General features: G+C 42.8%; 2 protein-coding genes across 2 annotated transcripts in view; both read left to right on the plus strand.

Annotated features, from left to right (window-relative positions):
* Nucleotides 1-8,009, plus strand: part of map3k15 (mitogen-activated protein kinase kinase kinase 15) — a 104,343-nt gene extending 96,334 nt beyond the window's left edge. Inside the window, exons 25-30 of the mRNA XM_036935021.2 lie at nucleotides 2,130-2,235; nucleotides 2,327-2,573; nucleotides 2,947-3,059; nucleotides 3,171-3,277; nucleotides 6,664-6,740; nucleotides 7,073-8,009. Coding sequence (XP_036790916.1) covers nucleotides 2,130-2,235; nucleotides 2,327-2,573; nucleotides 2,947-3,059; nucleotides 3,171-3,277; nucleotides 6,664-6,740; nucleotides 7,073-7,163 — 741 coding nt within the window. The 3' untranslated portion in view covers nucleotides 7,164-8,009. The remainder of the gene's footprint in view (nucleotides 1-2,129; nucleotides 2,236-2,326; nucleotides 2,574-2,946; nucleotides 3,060-3,170; nucleotides 3,278-6,663; nucleotides 6,741-7,072) is intronic.
* Nucleotides 8,010-12,956: 4,947 nt separating this feature from the next.
* Nucleotides 12,957-14,144, plus strand: ccl20b (C-C motif chemokine ligand 20b). Its single transcript, NM_001124254.1, is given in 4 exon segments — nucleotides 12,957-13,047; nucleotides 13,159-13,261; nucleotides 13,449-13,526; nucleotides 13,630-14,144. Coding segments are annotated over 4 exon segments (303 nt in total). The 5' UTR covers nucleotides 12,957-12,968; the 3' UTR covers nucleotides 13,673-14,144.
* Nucleotides 14,145-16,203: the final 2,059 nt, after the last annotated feature.

Below are 16,203 nucleotides of genomic sequence, written 5' to 3' on the forward strand. Positions count from 1 at the left end.
GTCCTTCAGGAAGGTTCTCCCATCTCCCCAGAGGAATTCTAGAGCTCTGTCAGAGTGACCATCGGGTTCTTGGTCACCTCCCTGACCAAGGCCCTTCTACCCCAATTGCTCAGTTTGGCAAGTTTGCCGGCTCTAGGAAGAGTCTTGGTGGTTCCAAACTTCTTCCATTTAAGAATGATGGAGGCCACTGTGTTCTTGGGGACCTTCAATGCTGCAGAAATGTTTTGGTACCCTTCCTCAGATCTGTGCCTCGACACAATCCTGTCTTGGAGCTCTATGGACAATTCCTTCGACCTCATGGCTTGGTTTTTGCTCAGACATGCACTGTCAACTGTGGGACCTTATATAGACAGATGTGTGCCTTTCCAAATCATGTCCAATCAAGTGAATTGAACACAGGTGGACTCCAATAAAGTTGTAGAAACATCTCGAGGGTGATCAATGGAAACAGGATGCATCTGAGCTCAATTTCGAATCTCTTTATTCGAACTTTTATTTTTAATACAGTTGCAAACATTTCTAAAAATCGTTTTTTGCTTTGTCATTATGGGGTATTGTGTGTAGATTGATGAGAAAATATATATATTTAATCAATTTTAGAATAAGGCTGTAAAGTCCACAAAATGTGGAAAAAGTCAAATGGTCTGAATACTTTCCAAAGGCCCTGTACGCAGGACTACTCTGAATGATGGTCACATCCAGATTAATGTAGAAGTGTTTAGAAACATATTATATTCTTATTTACAATAAAAGTTACTCCAAAATGACACAATACATTATTTACCATTCATTTCTTTTGGGGCACAAAATAATCTGAAACAACCAAAACAAACAGCAAATGCATCCAAAAAGTTTGTGGAGTCCCAAGCTTGTAATCACTGTACTTTAATACACGTATACAGTGCTGTGAAAAAGTATTTGCCCCCTTTCTGATTTTCTTTAAATTAGATATTTTTTATACTGAACATTATCAGATCTTCACCCAAAACCTAACATTAGATAAAGGGAATCTGAGTTTACAAATAACAACAACAAAAATATATGTATTGTATTTATTTAATAAAAAAAATGTAACACCCTATTCCTCTGTGTGAAACAGTAATTGCCCCGTTACTCAATAAACGGGTTGTGCCACATTTAGCTGCAATGACTGCAACCAAATGTTTTCTGTAGTTGTTGCTCAGTGTTTCACATCGCTGTGGAGGAATTTCGGCCCACTCTTCGCTTGAACTCTGCGACATTTGTGGCTTTTCAAGCATGAACTGCCCTTTTACACTACCACCACCATACTTGACAGTTCCTACTGTGGAATGCAGTGTTGGGTTTTCGCCAGGCATAATGGGGCCCATGTCGTCCAAAGAGTTACACTTTTTACTCATCTGTCCAAAAAACATTCTTCCAAGAGTCTTGATGATCATCCAGGTGCTTCCTGGTTCTTTTTGGCAAACTTGAGTCAACTTCTTGGATGAGATGGGTCCCATTATGTCTGGTGAAAACCAAACAGTGCATTCCACAGTAAAAACCTTATACCAACGGTCAAGCATGGTGGTGGTTGTGTGATGGTTTGGGGATGCTTTGCTGCCTCAGGATCTGGATGACTTGCCTTAATAGAAGGAACCATGAATACTGCTCTGTATCAGAGAATTCTACAGGAGAATGGCAGGCCATCCGTCTGTGAGCTGATGCAAGACAATGATCCAACACAAGTCTACATGAAAATGGTTCAAAAGCAACAAATGTGAAGTTTTGGAATAGCCTAGTCAATGTCCAGACCTAAACCCAATTGAGATGTTGTGACAGGACTTGAAACGAGCAGTTCATGCTTGAAAACCCACAAATGTTGCTGAGTTAAAGCAGGTCTGTATGCTTTCCCAATACTTTTGGTCCCCTAAAATGGGGGGGTCTATGTACAAAAAGTGGTATAATTGAAAATAGCTTCAAATGAATGATGACAGTCTGCACTTTAACCCCATGACCAAATTCAATGTGCTTGAGTACAGAGCCAAGACAACAACAATGTGTCACTGTCCCAATACTTTTGGAGCTCATCTTGTGCGTGTGTGTGTGTGTGTGTGTGTGTGTGTGTGTGTGTGTGTGTGTGTGTGTGTGTGTGTGTGTGTGTTTTCAAGGTGAACAAGGTCCTGAGGAACCATCATATTAAACCTCACTGGATGTTTGCTATGGACAACATCATCAGACGAGCAGTACAGGCTGCAGTCACCATCCTCATACCAGGTGTGTGGTCACTGCTAAAGCGCTCAATACAAAAACTTGCTGAATTGTAGCAACCTAACACTTCACCCCTGACCTTTAACTCTCCCTGTAGAGCTCCAGACCCACTTCGGCCCGGCCTCGGAGAGCGAGGGACCAGATAAGGAGGAGGAGGAAGAGGAGGAGGAGACAGAGTTTGGCCCTGTATTGGTCACGCCTCCAGACGACCATGCTGTGACCCCCGAACCCGTGGTGACCTCAGCAGTCAGCACGCTCAGCTCCACCCTCTCCTCCCCGCCTCCGCCTCTGCGCTCACAGCCTCTCGGAGCCCAGTTGGGCCGGCTCAAACAGGAGACCAACCGGTGTGTGTGTGTGTGTGTGTGTGTGTGTGTGTGTGTGTGTGTGTGTGTGTTTGTGTGTGTTCTCACCTGGAATCCAAACATAATCAGTTGTATCACACACACACACAAATACTGTATTATGATATACGCACACACAGATAAATACTGTATAGTGTATACACATACACACATATCAATGAAGAGAGGCTTAGGTTTCTATTTCATGTTGATCAAGGGTTGTCTGTCCTACTTAAAATGAATGAGCCTAAGTGCTTCAAGATAAGAGGGTTTGATGAATAGCGGATTATGAATGAAGTGGCCTTGTAGCGCCTAGAGCCCAAGTAATGGAATAGAAGAAATATGTGGAATGGCTGTCCTGTTCTGCCCCCTGCAGGTTGTTGGAGGAACTGCTGCACAGGGAGAGAGAGTACCAGCAGGTCCTGAAGACAACACTACAGCAAAGACAACATGACCTAGAGCTGGTCAGGGTCAGATACAGACCCCCAGGTACACACACACACACACACACACACACAAACACACACACACACACACACTGGTATCCCTGGTAACTTGTCTCTCCCCATCTCTCTCTCCATCTCTTTTTTTCTTTTTCAGACGTTCCTCCTCCCTCTATCTTCCAAGTCCCAGTTGACCACGAGCCTGATAAGCAGCTCACTGATTGGCTGAAAGACCAGAGTGCAGATGCAGACACCATAGACAAGGTTGATCCATCTACATTGTGTTTGTGTTGTGGGTCCATTGCTGAAATTGCCACGGGGGATGGGGGGACATGTCCCCCACAATAATTTCTTTAAAATAAATAAATAGATTGGTGGCCCTCCAGATAGCATATGAACACGTCATAAGCTATGGGAAAATGTGTAGAATTTGAGGAAATTAGCCTTAACGGTCGACTTTGGGCACAATGTGTCATTCTGGCAATACGTGCCGCAACAGATGTAGTTTATTCGTTAGATAAGCTATTGATGTAATTTCACAGGATATGTTTTTTAGATGGAAGCTGTAGAGATCGGTAAGAAATGTCACTTCTGTAGCCAAGTGTCTTATTCGTTCAATAGCATTAAATGACCTGGTATGATGGTGCATTGATCAGTTATACAGTTTAAATATGTTCTTTTTGCATTTCTGCACAAAGTAAACCTTTAAAGTAACTGTCCAGTGTTTACAGATTTCTATAAAATATGACCTATAACTAATTACAATAGATATTCTTCCAAAAATGGTAATTAAGTATGTAATTAAAAGCATATTTTCTGTGTTGGATTGGTGTGGGCGTACCCCAACAACAGAATGGCGTTGGCATATACCGGTCAATAAAAATATTCATGCGAGTAGACCGCTGATTGGCCAGCTCCTCTATGAGGAAATAGCAATCTGTTTGAGACATAAGTTTGAGGTGGGGTTTTTGACGTTTTTTTCCCACAAATTTATGCATTGACCACAAATACCAGTATAGAATGAGCCAACAACTTTATTTGGGTATGAGTTAACAGAATATAAATTTTTTGATGGACAGTTCATTTAAAACTGCAACAGTTTCTCTCAGCTTTATGGCAAAATGTGTAGAGTATCAGGAAATTGGCTTTAAATCTGCAAAATGTTCTCTCATCCTCATGGTGAATGTGAAGAATAGCATGAGATGAGCTTTAAAACAGCACATATTTCTCTCTACCCCATGACAAAATGTACAGAATTGCAGGAAATGTGCTTTAAAACTGCAACATTTTCTCTGACTCATGACAAAATGTTTAGAATAGCATTATAAAAGTTCAAAAAAAGAAATCTGCCCCAAGTCAAAATGTGTTGAAATGCAGGAAGTTAGTTGTTTGCACTTATACTTGGTTTTCAAAATACCCCTCCATACACCCTTCAAAATAACCTTGAAGACAGGCATAAGAAGTCATGTCAAACTGTGTAGAATTGCAGGAAATGCATTTTATATACACTGCTCAAAAAAATAAAAGGAACACTAAAATAACACATCCTAGATCTGAATGAATTAAATATTCTTATTAAACACTTTTTTCTTTACATAGTTGAATGTGCTGACAACAAAATCACACAAAAATGATCAATGGAAATCAAATTTATCATCCCCTGGGGGTCTGGATTTGGAGTCACACTCAAAATTAAAGTGGAAAACCACACTACAGGCTGATCCAACTTTGATGTAATGTCCTTAAAACAAGTCAAAATTAGGCTCAGTAGTGTGTGTGGCCTCCACGTGCCTGTATGACCTCCCTACAACACCTGGGCATTCTCCTGATGAGGTGGCGGATGGTCTCCTGAGGGATCTCCTCCCAGACCTGGACTAAAGCATCCGCCAACTCCTGGACAGTCTGTGGTGCAACGTGGCGTTGGTGGATGGAGCGAGACATGATGTCCCAGATGTGCTCAATTAGATTCAGGTCTGGGGAACGCGAGGGCAAGTCCATAGCATCAATGCCTTCCTCTTGCAGGAACTGCTGACACACTCCAGCCACATAAGGTCTAGCATTGTCTTGCATTAGGAGGAACCCAGGGCCAACCGCACCAGCATATGGTCTCACAAGGGGTCTGAGGATGTCATCTCGGTACCTAATGGCAGTCAGGCTACATCTGGCGAGCACATGGAGGGCTGTGCGGACCCCCAAAGAAATGCCACCCCACACCAGTCATGCTGGAGGATGTTGCAGGCAGCAGAACATTCTCCATGGCGTCTCCAGACTCTGTCACATGTGCTCAGTGTGAACCTGCTTTCATCTGTGAAGAGCACAGGGCGCCAGTGGCGAATTTGCCAATCTTGGTGTTCTCTGGCAAATGCCAAACGTCCTGCACGGTGTTGGGCTGTAAGCACAACCCCCACCTGTGGACGTTGGGCCCTCATACCACCCTCATGGAGTCTGTTTCTGACCGTTTGAGTAGACACATGCACATTTGTGGCCTGCTGGAGGTCATTTTGCAGGGCTCTGGCAGTGCTCCTTCTGCTCCTCCTTGCACAAAGGCGGAGGTAGCGGTCCTGCTGCTGGGTTGTTGCCCTCCTACAGCCTCCTCCACGTCTCCTAATGTACTGGCCTGTCTCCTGGTAGCGCCTCCATGCTCTGGACACTACGCTGACAGACACAGCAAACCTTCTTGCCACAGCTCGCATTGATGTGCCATCCTGGATGAGCTGCACTACCTGAGCCACTTGTGTGGGCTGTAGACTCCGTCTCATGCTACCACTAGAGTGAAAGCACCGCCAGCATTCAAAAGTGACCAAAACATCAACCAGGAAGCATAGAAACTGAGAAGTGGTCTGTGGTTACCACCTGCAGAACCACTCCTTTATTGGGGGTGTCTTGCTAATTGCCTATAATTTCCACCTGTTGTCTATTCCATTTGCACAACAGCATGTGAAATGTATTGTCAATCAATGTTGCCTCCTAAGTGGACAGTTTGATTTCACAGAAGTGTGATTGACTTGGAGTTACATTGTGTTGTTTAAGTGTTCCCTTTATTTTTTTGAGCAGTGTATATAAAAACCAATTCTGGGGGAGGACCCCCCCGTCTATTGTTTGTCCCCCCCCCAATATTTACACCACAATTTCATCCTTGCGTGTGTCAGTGTTAATGTGTAGGTCGTGTTTTTATTGGTTATTGAGTTGAGTTTGCCATTGGTTGTTTAGTTTATTACATCCCATATCCGCTCTTTATGTTCATATATCAGTTATGTATTTGAGTTGTAGTACAGTTCAGAGGAGGCTGGTGAGAGGAGCTATAGGAGGATGGGCTCATTGTAAAGGCTGGAATGGGATCCATTTTATTTAACCTTTATTTTATCAGGTTGTCCTACTGAGACCAAGGTCTCTTTTACAGATGAGCCCCAAATTAAATTCATTACAGAAAATACACACATCAATATCAATACAAAATGCAAGCAGTAAGAAAACTGAATGTTATAAAATACATCAAACATATGGAAACCACATCTTTGACTCCTTTCCATGTATTCCATTCCAGCCATTACAATGAGCCCATCCTCCTATAGCTCCCCCCACCAGCCTCCTCTGGTATGGTTGTTTACTGGTTTTAGTATGGTTCTATGTAGTTGATGTTTCTGTCTCAGTTTGTAATGGAGGAGTACACGCTGAGCGATGTCCTTAATGATGTCACTAAGGAAGACCTGCGCTACCTACGCCTACGGTAACTACTGTGTGTGTGTGTGTCTGTGTGTGTGTCATTGTGTGTCGTGTGTGTGTGTGTGTGTGTGTGTGTGTGTGTATGTATGTGTGTGTGTGTGTGTGTGTCATTGCGTGTGTGTGTGTCATTGCGTGTGCGTGTCATTGCGTGTGCGTGTGGGGGTGTGTCATTGCGTGTGTGTGTGTGTGTGTGTGTATGTGTGCCTGTGTGTGTGTGTATCATCACGTAGTAAAACCTGTGGCAACACACTTTAATTAATACTGTATTTTTGTTTTTCTCTCTCCCTGTGTGTGTGTGTGTGTGTGTGTGTGTGTGTGTGTGTGTGTGGTGAGAAGGGGTGGGGTGCTGTGTCGTATATGGCGGGGTATCCAGAGGCACAGAGAGCGAGAGAGGCTGACAAGGGATGACTCCAAAGATGACGGATGATGGGATACATGAACTACGACTGCCTTAACACTCACACACAGAGAAATAGAATGAATAGAACGGGCGTCCCCATTCAAGTCAATTATGGCATATTGGTTGGGCAGGCAGCCATTGCATGTGTACCCATAGGGGCAAAGCAGGAAGTGAAAGCTGGAAGTGTACCCATCAATCTGTGTTGTGATTTGTTGAATCAACTCAACTGACATTACAAAAAAATACATTCCATGAGCCACATCAGTTAGCATCATTTGAAAGAACATTCTATATTACCATGGGAATTATTGCAACACAATACCAGGTAGCCATTGCGAGTGTACCCATTATTACCAGTCAAATTGCCAGGGTTAGAGGTTGCAAACCCATTCTATTCGTTCTATTTCTATGCATGCACACATGCACACACAGACCAAACTGTTGTGTGTGTGTTTGATTGAGTGTGTGATTGAGTGTGTGTGTGTGTGCGTGTTATGTACACCACACGTGCTTCTTAGGTTTCGTCCCATGCTAAATTCTGCCTGCTCATTGGTCCTGTATTGCACCAGGAAGTTTGTGGCCCTAGCCAAGAGAGGCAGTGGGCATTTAGTTACACACACAACCAGACAACCAGTCTGTAATGTAGTGTTTATTTTTTGGTCTCTCTAATTCTGTATAGTGACGTGTATAGTATAGAGGTCTATAGTGTAGAACTGTGTTTGTAGTTAGCACAGGTCTGTGGCTTTTCATGTTTTAGTCCAGCTGTGTTCATGTTTTAGATGTCTTCATGTGATTTCAATGTGTTACTTTAAAGGTGCAATATGCACGATTTACAGCTGTTCCAAGGTCATTTCAATAAATGATATATACTCATTGGTTCTTGATGAATATAACTTAATGCTGCATGAGCTACTTTACTACCCCCATCACAACCCCAAAAATAAGCTTGTACTTGCATAATATTAAGAAACTATGCGGTAACCATGACTACTTTCTGGTACGTCTTTGTTCTGAGGGTTAACGAGAGATTAACCCTGAGATAAACATTGACCAGAGTTTTGAAGAGCAAACACACACACTCCGAAATGGAAACTCCGGTGGAAAGCATCCCCACAACATTCTGTAAACACACATCTATAACCCTCAGTTCAGATGCACTCATTATTAACAGAGACAACACTCAGTTGATAAAATAGATCACGTAAGTTAAGATCTATAGAATGCAGACAGACATAGGGTAAAGATGGTCTGGTTGATGGTGTTGGTATGATGTCAGTAGCAGGGAGTAATGGTAGAAAAGGTGGGTAAACGCTGAACAACAGTCCAGATGACAGGCGGTAAGTAAGGCTAATGCTCATAATGTGTAGTAGGTGATTGAATGCGATTCACCAAATAAAAAGGTAAAGGTGTTTCCCCTGCATTACATCCCTGTGGGTTCAGACTTATAAAGCCACATAGTCCTTGTTTGTGTTACTATTTTTAGACATGGAATCTGTGGTTATTTATAGAATGTTGTGATGTTCTAAGAATGCCCCTGATAACACTAACACCATCCCTTCCTGCTGCTGATGATCAACTATCTCTCTGGATCTGATTACGCTCTACTCTAACCTTGGGTGATTATCGTATGCGCGGTCTCAATGTGTCTAGGCCTCTAAGGCCTCTAGGACTTATGGTGTAGAGCCGTGGTTTAGTGGGTAACATTTCCGGCTCTATACACAAGTGCTATTCCCCACCGGAGACCGTGATTCAGTCCCTGAGTCTACCACTCACACTTTGACTCCTCCTAACCTCTTACCCTCTCTGTTTCTGATCTACGGTGCATTCGAAAGTATTCAGACCCCTTAACCTTTTCCACATTTTGTGACGTTACAGCCTTATTCTAAAATTGATTAAATAGGTTTTTCCCTCTTCAATCTATACAAAATACCCCATAATGACAAAGCAAAAACAGGTTTTAAGAAATGTTTGCAAATGTATTAAAAATAAAAAACTGAAATATTCAAATATTTACTTAGTGCGTTGTTGAAGCACCTTTGGCAGCGTGTACTGCCTTGTCTTCTTGGGTATGACGCTACAAGCTTGGCACACCTCTATTTGGGGAGTTTCTCTCATTCTTCTCTGCTTATCCTCTCAAGCTCTGTCCGGTTGGATGGGGAGGGTCGCTGCACAGCTATTTACAGGTCTCTCCAGAGATGTTCGATCGGGTTCAAGTCCGGGCTCTGGCTGGGTCACACAAGGACATTCAGTCAGTCCCAAAGCCACTCCTGTGTTGTCTTGGCTGTATGCACTGGAGCAGGTTTTCATCAATGATCTCTCTGTTCCTCTTTCCCTCAATCCTGACTAGTCTCCCAGTCGCCGCCACTGAAAAACATCCCCACAGCATGATGCTGCCAGCACCATGCTTCACCGTAGGGATGGTGCCAGGTTTCCTCTAGACGTGAGACTTGGCATTCAGGCCAAAGAGTTCGATCTTGGTTTCATGGTCTGAGAGTCCTATATGTGCCTTTTGGCAAACTCCAAGCGGGCTGTCATGTGCCTTTTACTGAGGAGTGGCTTCCGTCTGGCCACTCTACCATAAAGGCCTGATTGGTGGAGTGCTGCAGAGATGGTTGTCCTTCAGGAAGGTTCTCCCATCTCCAAAGAGAAACTCTGGAGCTCTGTCAGAGTGAGCATCAGGTTCTTGGTCACCTCCCTGACAAAGGCCCTTCTCCCCCGATTGCTCTAGGAAGTGTCTTGGTGGTTCCAAACTTCTTCCATTAAAGAATGATAGAGGCCACTGTGTTCTTGAGGACCTTCAATACTGCAGACATTTTTTGGTACCCTTCCCTAGATCTGTGCCTCGACACAATCCTTGTCTCAGAGCTCTACGGACAATTCCTTCGACCTCATGGCTTGGTTTTTACTATGTGGGACCTTATATATAGATATGCCTTTCCAAATCATGTCCAATCATTTGAATTTACAACAGGTGAATTCCAATCAAGTTGTAGAAACATCTCAAGGATGATCAATGGAGACAGGATGCACCTGAGCTCAATTTCGATTCTCATAGCAAAGGGTCTGAATTCTTATGTAAATAAGGTATTTCTGTTTTTTATTTGTTAATAAATTTGCAAAAGAATCTAAAAATCTGTTTTTGCTTTGTTATTATGAGGTATTGTGTGTAGATTGATGAGGTAAATCATTTATTTAATCCATTTTAGAACAAGGCTGTAACATAACAAAATGTGGAAAAAGTCAAGGGGTCTGAATACTTTTCGAAATGCACTGTATCTAAACTAAAACATATAATTTATATAAGGTGAATCGCCACTCTCCTAAAATAAAAAATAAAGGCCTATGAATGTCTTCATTATGTGTCACCATATCTGTTGAGAAGAGAGACCGCAGTTCAGCTACTCATTGACAGCTCAGCTTTAATAGCCTCTCTCTGCACGGAAGTGCAGGGCCTCTGTCTAGAGTTTCTAATGTTGGTTCCCTACGCAGGTTGGATTTCATCACACACAAAAAAACGTGTACATACACACTTTATCATGCCTACACAGGTTAGAATTCAGGTCCACCTACACAGTTAAAACCAGTGTTTGAACTACTAATTCACTCGCACGCACACACTCTCTCACACACACACACACACATACACTCCCTGTGTGGAGGAAGAATGATGCAAGAAGATGTTGTAAGCTATAAACACATATACAGCATGTTAAATCAGCCATTGTCACATGACCCCATGACATGAAACTGAACATGACCTTAATCCTTAAGAGTCCTTTGATGCACCGGTAGGTCAATCTAAGTGACATAATACAGAAATCCCCATCAAAATCTGATAATTTAAGATAGAAATACACTACATGACCAAAAGTATGTGGACACCTGCTCACCGAACATCTCATTCCAAAATGATGGACATTAATATGGAGTAGGTCCCCCTTTGCTGCCATAACAGCCTCCACTCTTCTGGGAAGGCTTTCCACTAGATGTTGGAACATTTATGTCGGGACTTGCTTCCATTCAGCCACAAGAGCATTAATGAAGTCGGGCACTGATGTTGGGCGATTAGTCCTTGCTCGCTGTCGGCGATCCAATTCATCCCAAAGGTGTTCGATGGGGTTGAGGTCAGGGCTCTGTGCAGGCCAGTCAATTTCTTCACACCAATCTCGACGAGCCATTTTTGTATGGACATCGCTTTGTGCACGGGGGCATTGTTATGCTGAAACAGGAAAGGGCCTTCCCCAAACTGTTGGAAGCACAGAATCATCTAGATTGTCATTGTATGCTGTAGTGTTAAGATTTTCCTTCACTAGAACTGAAAAACAGCACCAGACCATTATTTATCCTCCACCAAACTTTACAGTAGGCACTATGCATTTGGGTAGGTAGCCACCTCCTGGCGTCCTCCAAACCCAGATTTGTCCGTCGGACTGCCAGATGGTGAAGCGTGATTCATCACCAGAGAATGCGTTTCCACTGCTCCAGAGTCCAATGGCGGCGAGCTGTACACCACTCCAGCCAACGCTTGGCATTGCGCATGGTGATCTTAGGCTTGTGTGCAGCTGCTCGGCCATGGAAACCCCTTTCATGATGCTCCCGACGAACAGTTCTTGTATTGACTTTGCTTCCAGAGGCACCTTGGAACTCGGTAGTGAGTGTTGCAACCGAGGACAGATGATTTTTACGCTTCAGCGCACGGCGGTCCCGTTCTGTGAACTTGTGTGTCCTACCATGAGAAACCATGAGACATTCCAAAAATCGGTCTTCTATCGAAAATGTCTGTACGTTTTGGCCTACACAAGTGTCAATGGACTCGTCTGAAGGTAACCCATACAAACAAATGGAAGTATGGAGGTAGTTGTGTGCCAATAAAAATAAGGGGTTGAATATGTTTAATATGTGTAAATATATATATATATATATTTCTTTCCTGAGCTTTCTTATATCTCCTGGATATAGGGCAGACACTTCAAAACCTTATTCCTTATTTATTTATTTATTTTTTGATTGTCTTTTTTGCCATTTATGAATGCATTATTCAATGTGTTTCCCCCTGGACTTTTAGAGGTTAAACTGATCAAACCTAAACCGGATGAACATAACGCAACCTCTGTCAGAAACTTAGCCTTTAGTCTGAACTGATGTCTAATTGGACGTGTGGAACAGGGCTGCCCAATCCTGGTCCTGGAGGGACGAAACACTTCTGTTTTTTGGGGGGGGATACCAGGTGAGGGAAATTAACTACCAGGTAGAAACAAAAAACAGAAGTGTTTTGGCCCTCCAAGACCAGAATTGGGCAGCCCTGGTCTAGAAAGTAACCTGGTTGTAATCAGGTGATATGATGTCTTCTCAACCAGAACACCATTTTAGTACCAGAAGATGATGTCATTATGAAGCTGGACAGAATAGCCATGACATCAACTCCCATTCATTGAACTGTTTTCACACTCCTCAGTTAAAATTGTGCCGCTCTACTCCCACACTTCTCACATTCCAGTCCTATCTTTCAGTGGAGGGAAATAAGATCATTAACCTGCAGTCAAGGAGGAAGTGGAGAACAAAAGTCACTTTCTCTGGCAGAGCACACACATGAGCAGACCAAGTCCTTCAACAACCTAATAACCCCACTTGCACACCCACAGTTCCCACCTGCCCACCCCCTACCAATACTTTCCATGGCATTGCTATCACCTGTTGGGAAACTCCAGCCAGCGCCCTACTTAAGGAGCTCCAAATCCCAGTCAGAAAACACTCTCTCTCAACTCTATTGAAAAACACTTTCTCTCTCGCCCCCTTTCTCAGCATCTCTGTGGGACCCATCTGAAGATTAGGATGATAAGCTGTAGAGTCTGTGTCCTGGCTGCTCTGTTCTCTCTCCTCATCATCACCCTCATTCCCACCACACAATCAGGTGAGTGCCAACACACACACATGCTATATATGCACATGAACCTTAGTACAAATACATGCACGCAATGTCTCTTGCTGACACACAGAAAAAAATGCATGTGTTTGTGTGTAGCGGACTGCTGTCTGAAGTTCACTCGGCGTCCGGTGCACTGCCGATGGCTGAAAGGCTACACCTTCCAAGACATTACTTCCTCATGTGACCTCAACGCTGTCATGTGAGTCATCCTCCAATCACATCCTAGAACATTGTGTGTAGAATAATGGCTGGTATTTCCTTGATTCCTCTTATCTTCTCCTTCTCCAATGCATTCGGAAGCAAGGAGAGAGGATTCGGGGAAAGACAATTGACATTCAGTCACTGTGGTGTGTAATGTGCGTTGACATTGTACTGTGTTGTGGCAGCTTCCAGAATCTAAGGAACAAGTTTGTGTGTGCCGACCCCTCTCAAGACTGGACTAAGAGGGTACAACGCTGTCTGCGGTGAGTACACTTGTGTATGTGTAGGCATGTAAGCGTTGGAAAAAGTTGTGTGTATCCTTGTCTAACTCGTGTGTGTGTGTGTGTGTGTGTGTTTTGTTCATAGCAAGCGTCAGGAGAAGAAATCCCAACTGAAGAAAAGGGTCTGAACTCATGTTGCCATGGAGAGGGCTTTCATTACAGAACACCATGTAATACATTATTGATATAATGTTATATTTTACTGAGACAAACAGCAATATATTTCAATATACAGAGAGATTCATGAAGGTTAAGATGTTTAAATAATTTAATATAAGTGAATATTTTTCATCATATCTGTGATTCTGAGGTAGTTTGAGTTTCATCTCAGTTTAACTGTATTTATCATCGTTGTTGTTCTGTTTTATAAACAGCAGGTGTAGTATTTCTGATACGCATGTAGAAACATTAAAACATAGTTTTCACACAGAGTACCACAAAATATTTTTGTGTTGATGTTTCATATCCTCTCTCCAATTGAAGCCAGAGAAAACCTTTTTAACTTGTATTTCCAAAGTGTCCAAATCTCTATATGAGTTTTACTGAAGTGTACTTACTTTAAGCTCAAAGCTATGAAATAGATAATAAAATGGGTATTTGAAATACTGTGTGTTCTACTCTTATTGTATGTGTACTAGGCTACCGGTATGTGACAACAATATAAAGCTAAAAATGCCATTATCATCCACACAAAACATTTAAGAGTGTAGGAAGGGATATCAAACACAGACGCATGCATGAATAGGCCTATCAATGGTATGCTTATTTTTGCTTCCTTGTGTCCTTTAAAAAAAAAAAATTGCTTCCTTGTGTCCTTGTTCACATACCTACGATCTACAGCAGTCACTATAGAGGGCTTGTAGTTGCGTCACAAATCACCTAGCAACCGCACCAAGCGCCATGTCGGAAGACCGAAGTCCTCCAATCGCCCACCTGGCTGGATGCGTTTAGCTACCACCGGAAACTTAGGGAAGATTGCCCGTTATTTAGTTTTTCTAAAGATCCAGAAAACGGAGGAAGTGGAAGAACCTATTCAACTAAGTAAATAAGTTATATGATCAAAAACAATGTATTATTAACTAGCTTGCTACAGAAACTTAGTCTGCAGTCTAACTCAAATGAGCTGCTAACGTAATGTTCACTAGTTAGCTAACTGTACAAACTGTATAACTAGTAAAAAATAAAAATAAATACTGTATAACTAGCTAGATGAATTAAATATAACCAGCTTGCTAACTTCATTATTAGCTATTTAGCTATCTTGATGTATCTATCGTTGTAACTCCAAATGCATTTGGAAAAAAATGTCACCAAGATGGCATAGCAGTCAGACGTCTTTTGTCCTCCTTGTCGTGTCCCGTAAATATATATATTTACAACTTTCTTCGCATACCTTTTTATACCTTTTTATATATATTTTTTCTGTTCCATAAACTCATCTTCAAAACACTCTCCTGCAACCCGCCTCACCAATTTATATAAAAAAAAAAAAAAGAAAGTATTATTTACCTCAAATCTGTAATCCTCCATAGAAGCTAACCAGAAGCTAGCCAGAAGCTAATCCAGAAGCTAGCCAGAAGCTAGTTAGCTTCTTTACTGGCTAATCGTTAGTATTCAGCTAACCACGGTTTGTGGTCATCAGCTATCCTTTAGCTCGAAAATCTATCGCCTCGGAACATACCGGACCTATTTTTCTCTCCATGTCCCCGGATTTCAACCGCAAGCTCTGGACATTTATACCTGGATCTCGCAGCTAGCTAGCTGCTATCCGTGTGATTATCGGCTTACGTCAATTCCGGAGCAAACATCAATTATTTCGGAGCTAGCCAGCTGAAGAGTTCCATCAGTCACTCCTGGGCTACAATCACCTATCCGGACCCGTTTTACTGCCAACGCGGAGCCCCACCGGGCCTTCACAACTGGACTACCGACGTTATATGCTCGAGGGAGTTATCCAGCTGGCTCCTCCGTCACGACGTTACCTGAACGCCCATCTGCGGTCCGCTAATCGTTAGCTGTCTTATCGGCTGCTATCTGAATAGACCTATCGGACAATTTTTTTTCTTTTTTTCTTGGGCCTCTATAACTATATCTATTTTCTTTTTTTGCGAATTGGATTGATCCCCTCTACCACATGGAACCCCACTAATCCTACTGACGGAAACGCACGAGGTGGCTAAAAACAGACCTCCATCCTATGCTAGCTTGCTACCGATGGCCCGGCTAGTTGTCTGAATCGCCTTGACCCCAACCAACCTCACTACTCACTGGACCCATTTGATCACTCGACTAAGCATGCCTCTCCTTAATGTCAATATGCATTGTCCATTGCTGTTCTGGTTAGTGTTTATTGGCTTATTTCACTGTAGAGCCTCTAGTCTTGCTCACTATACCTTATCCAACCTATTAGTTCCACCACCCACACATGCGATGACATCTCCTGTTTTTAATGATGTTTCTAGAGACAATATCTCTCTCATCATCACTCAATACCCAGGTTTACCTCCACTGTATTCACATCCTACCATACCTTTGTCTGTACATTATACCTTGAAGCTATTTTATCGCCCCCAGAAACCTCCTTTTACTCTGTTCCAGACGTTCTAGATGGACAATTCTCATTGCTTTTAGCCGTATCATTATCCTACTCCTCCTCTTT

This window comes from Oncorhynchus mykiss, chromosome 11, assembly GCF_057628025.1.
Source record: "Oncorhynchus mykiss isolate SJ-2025 chromosome 11, ASM5762802v1, whole genome shotgun sequence".
NCBI lineage: Eukaryota > Metazoa > Chordata > Actinopteri > Salmoniformes > Salmonidae > Oncorhynchus > Oncorhynchus mykiss.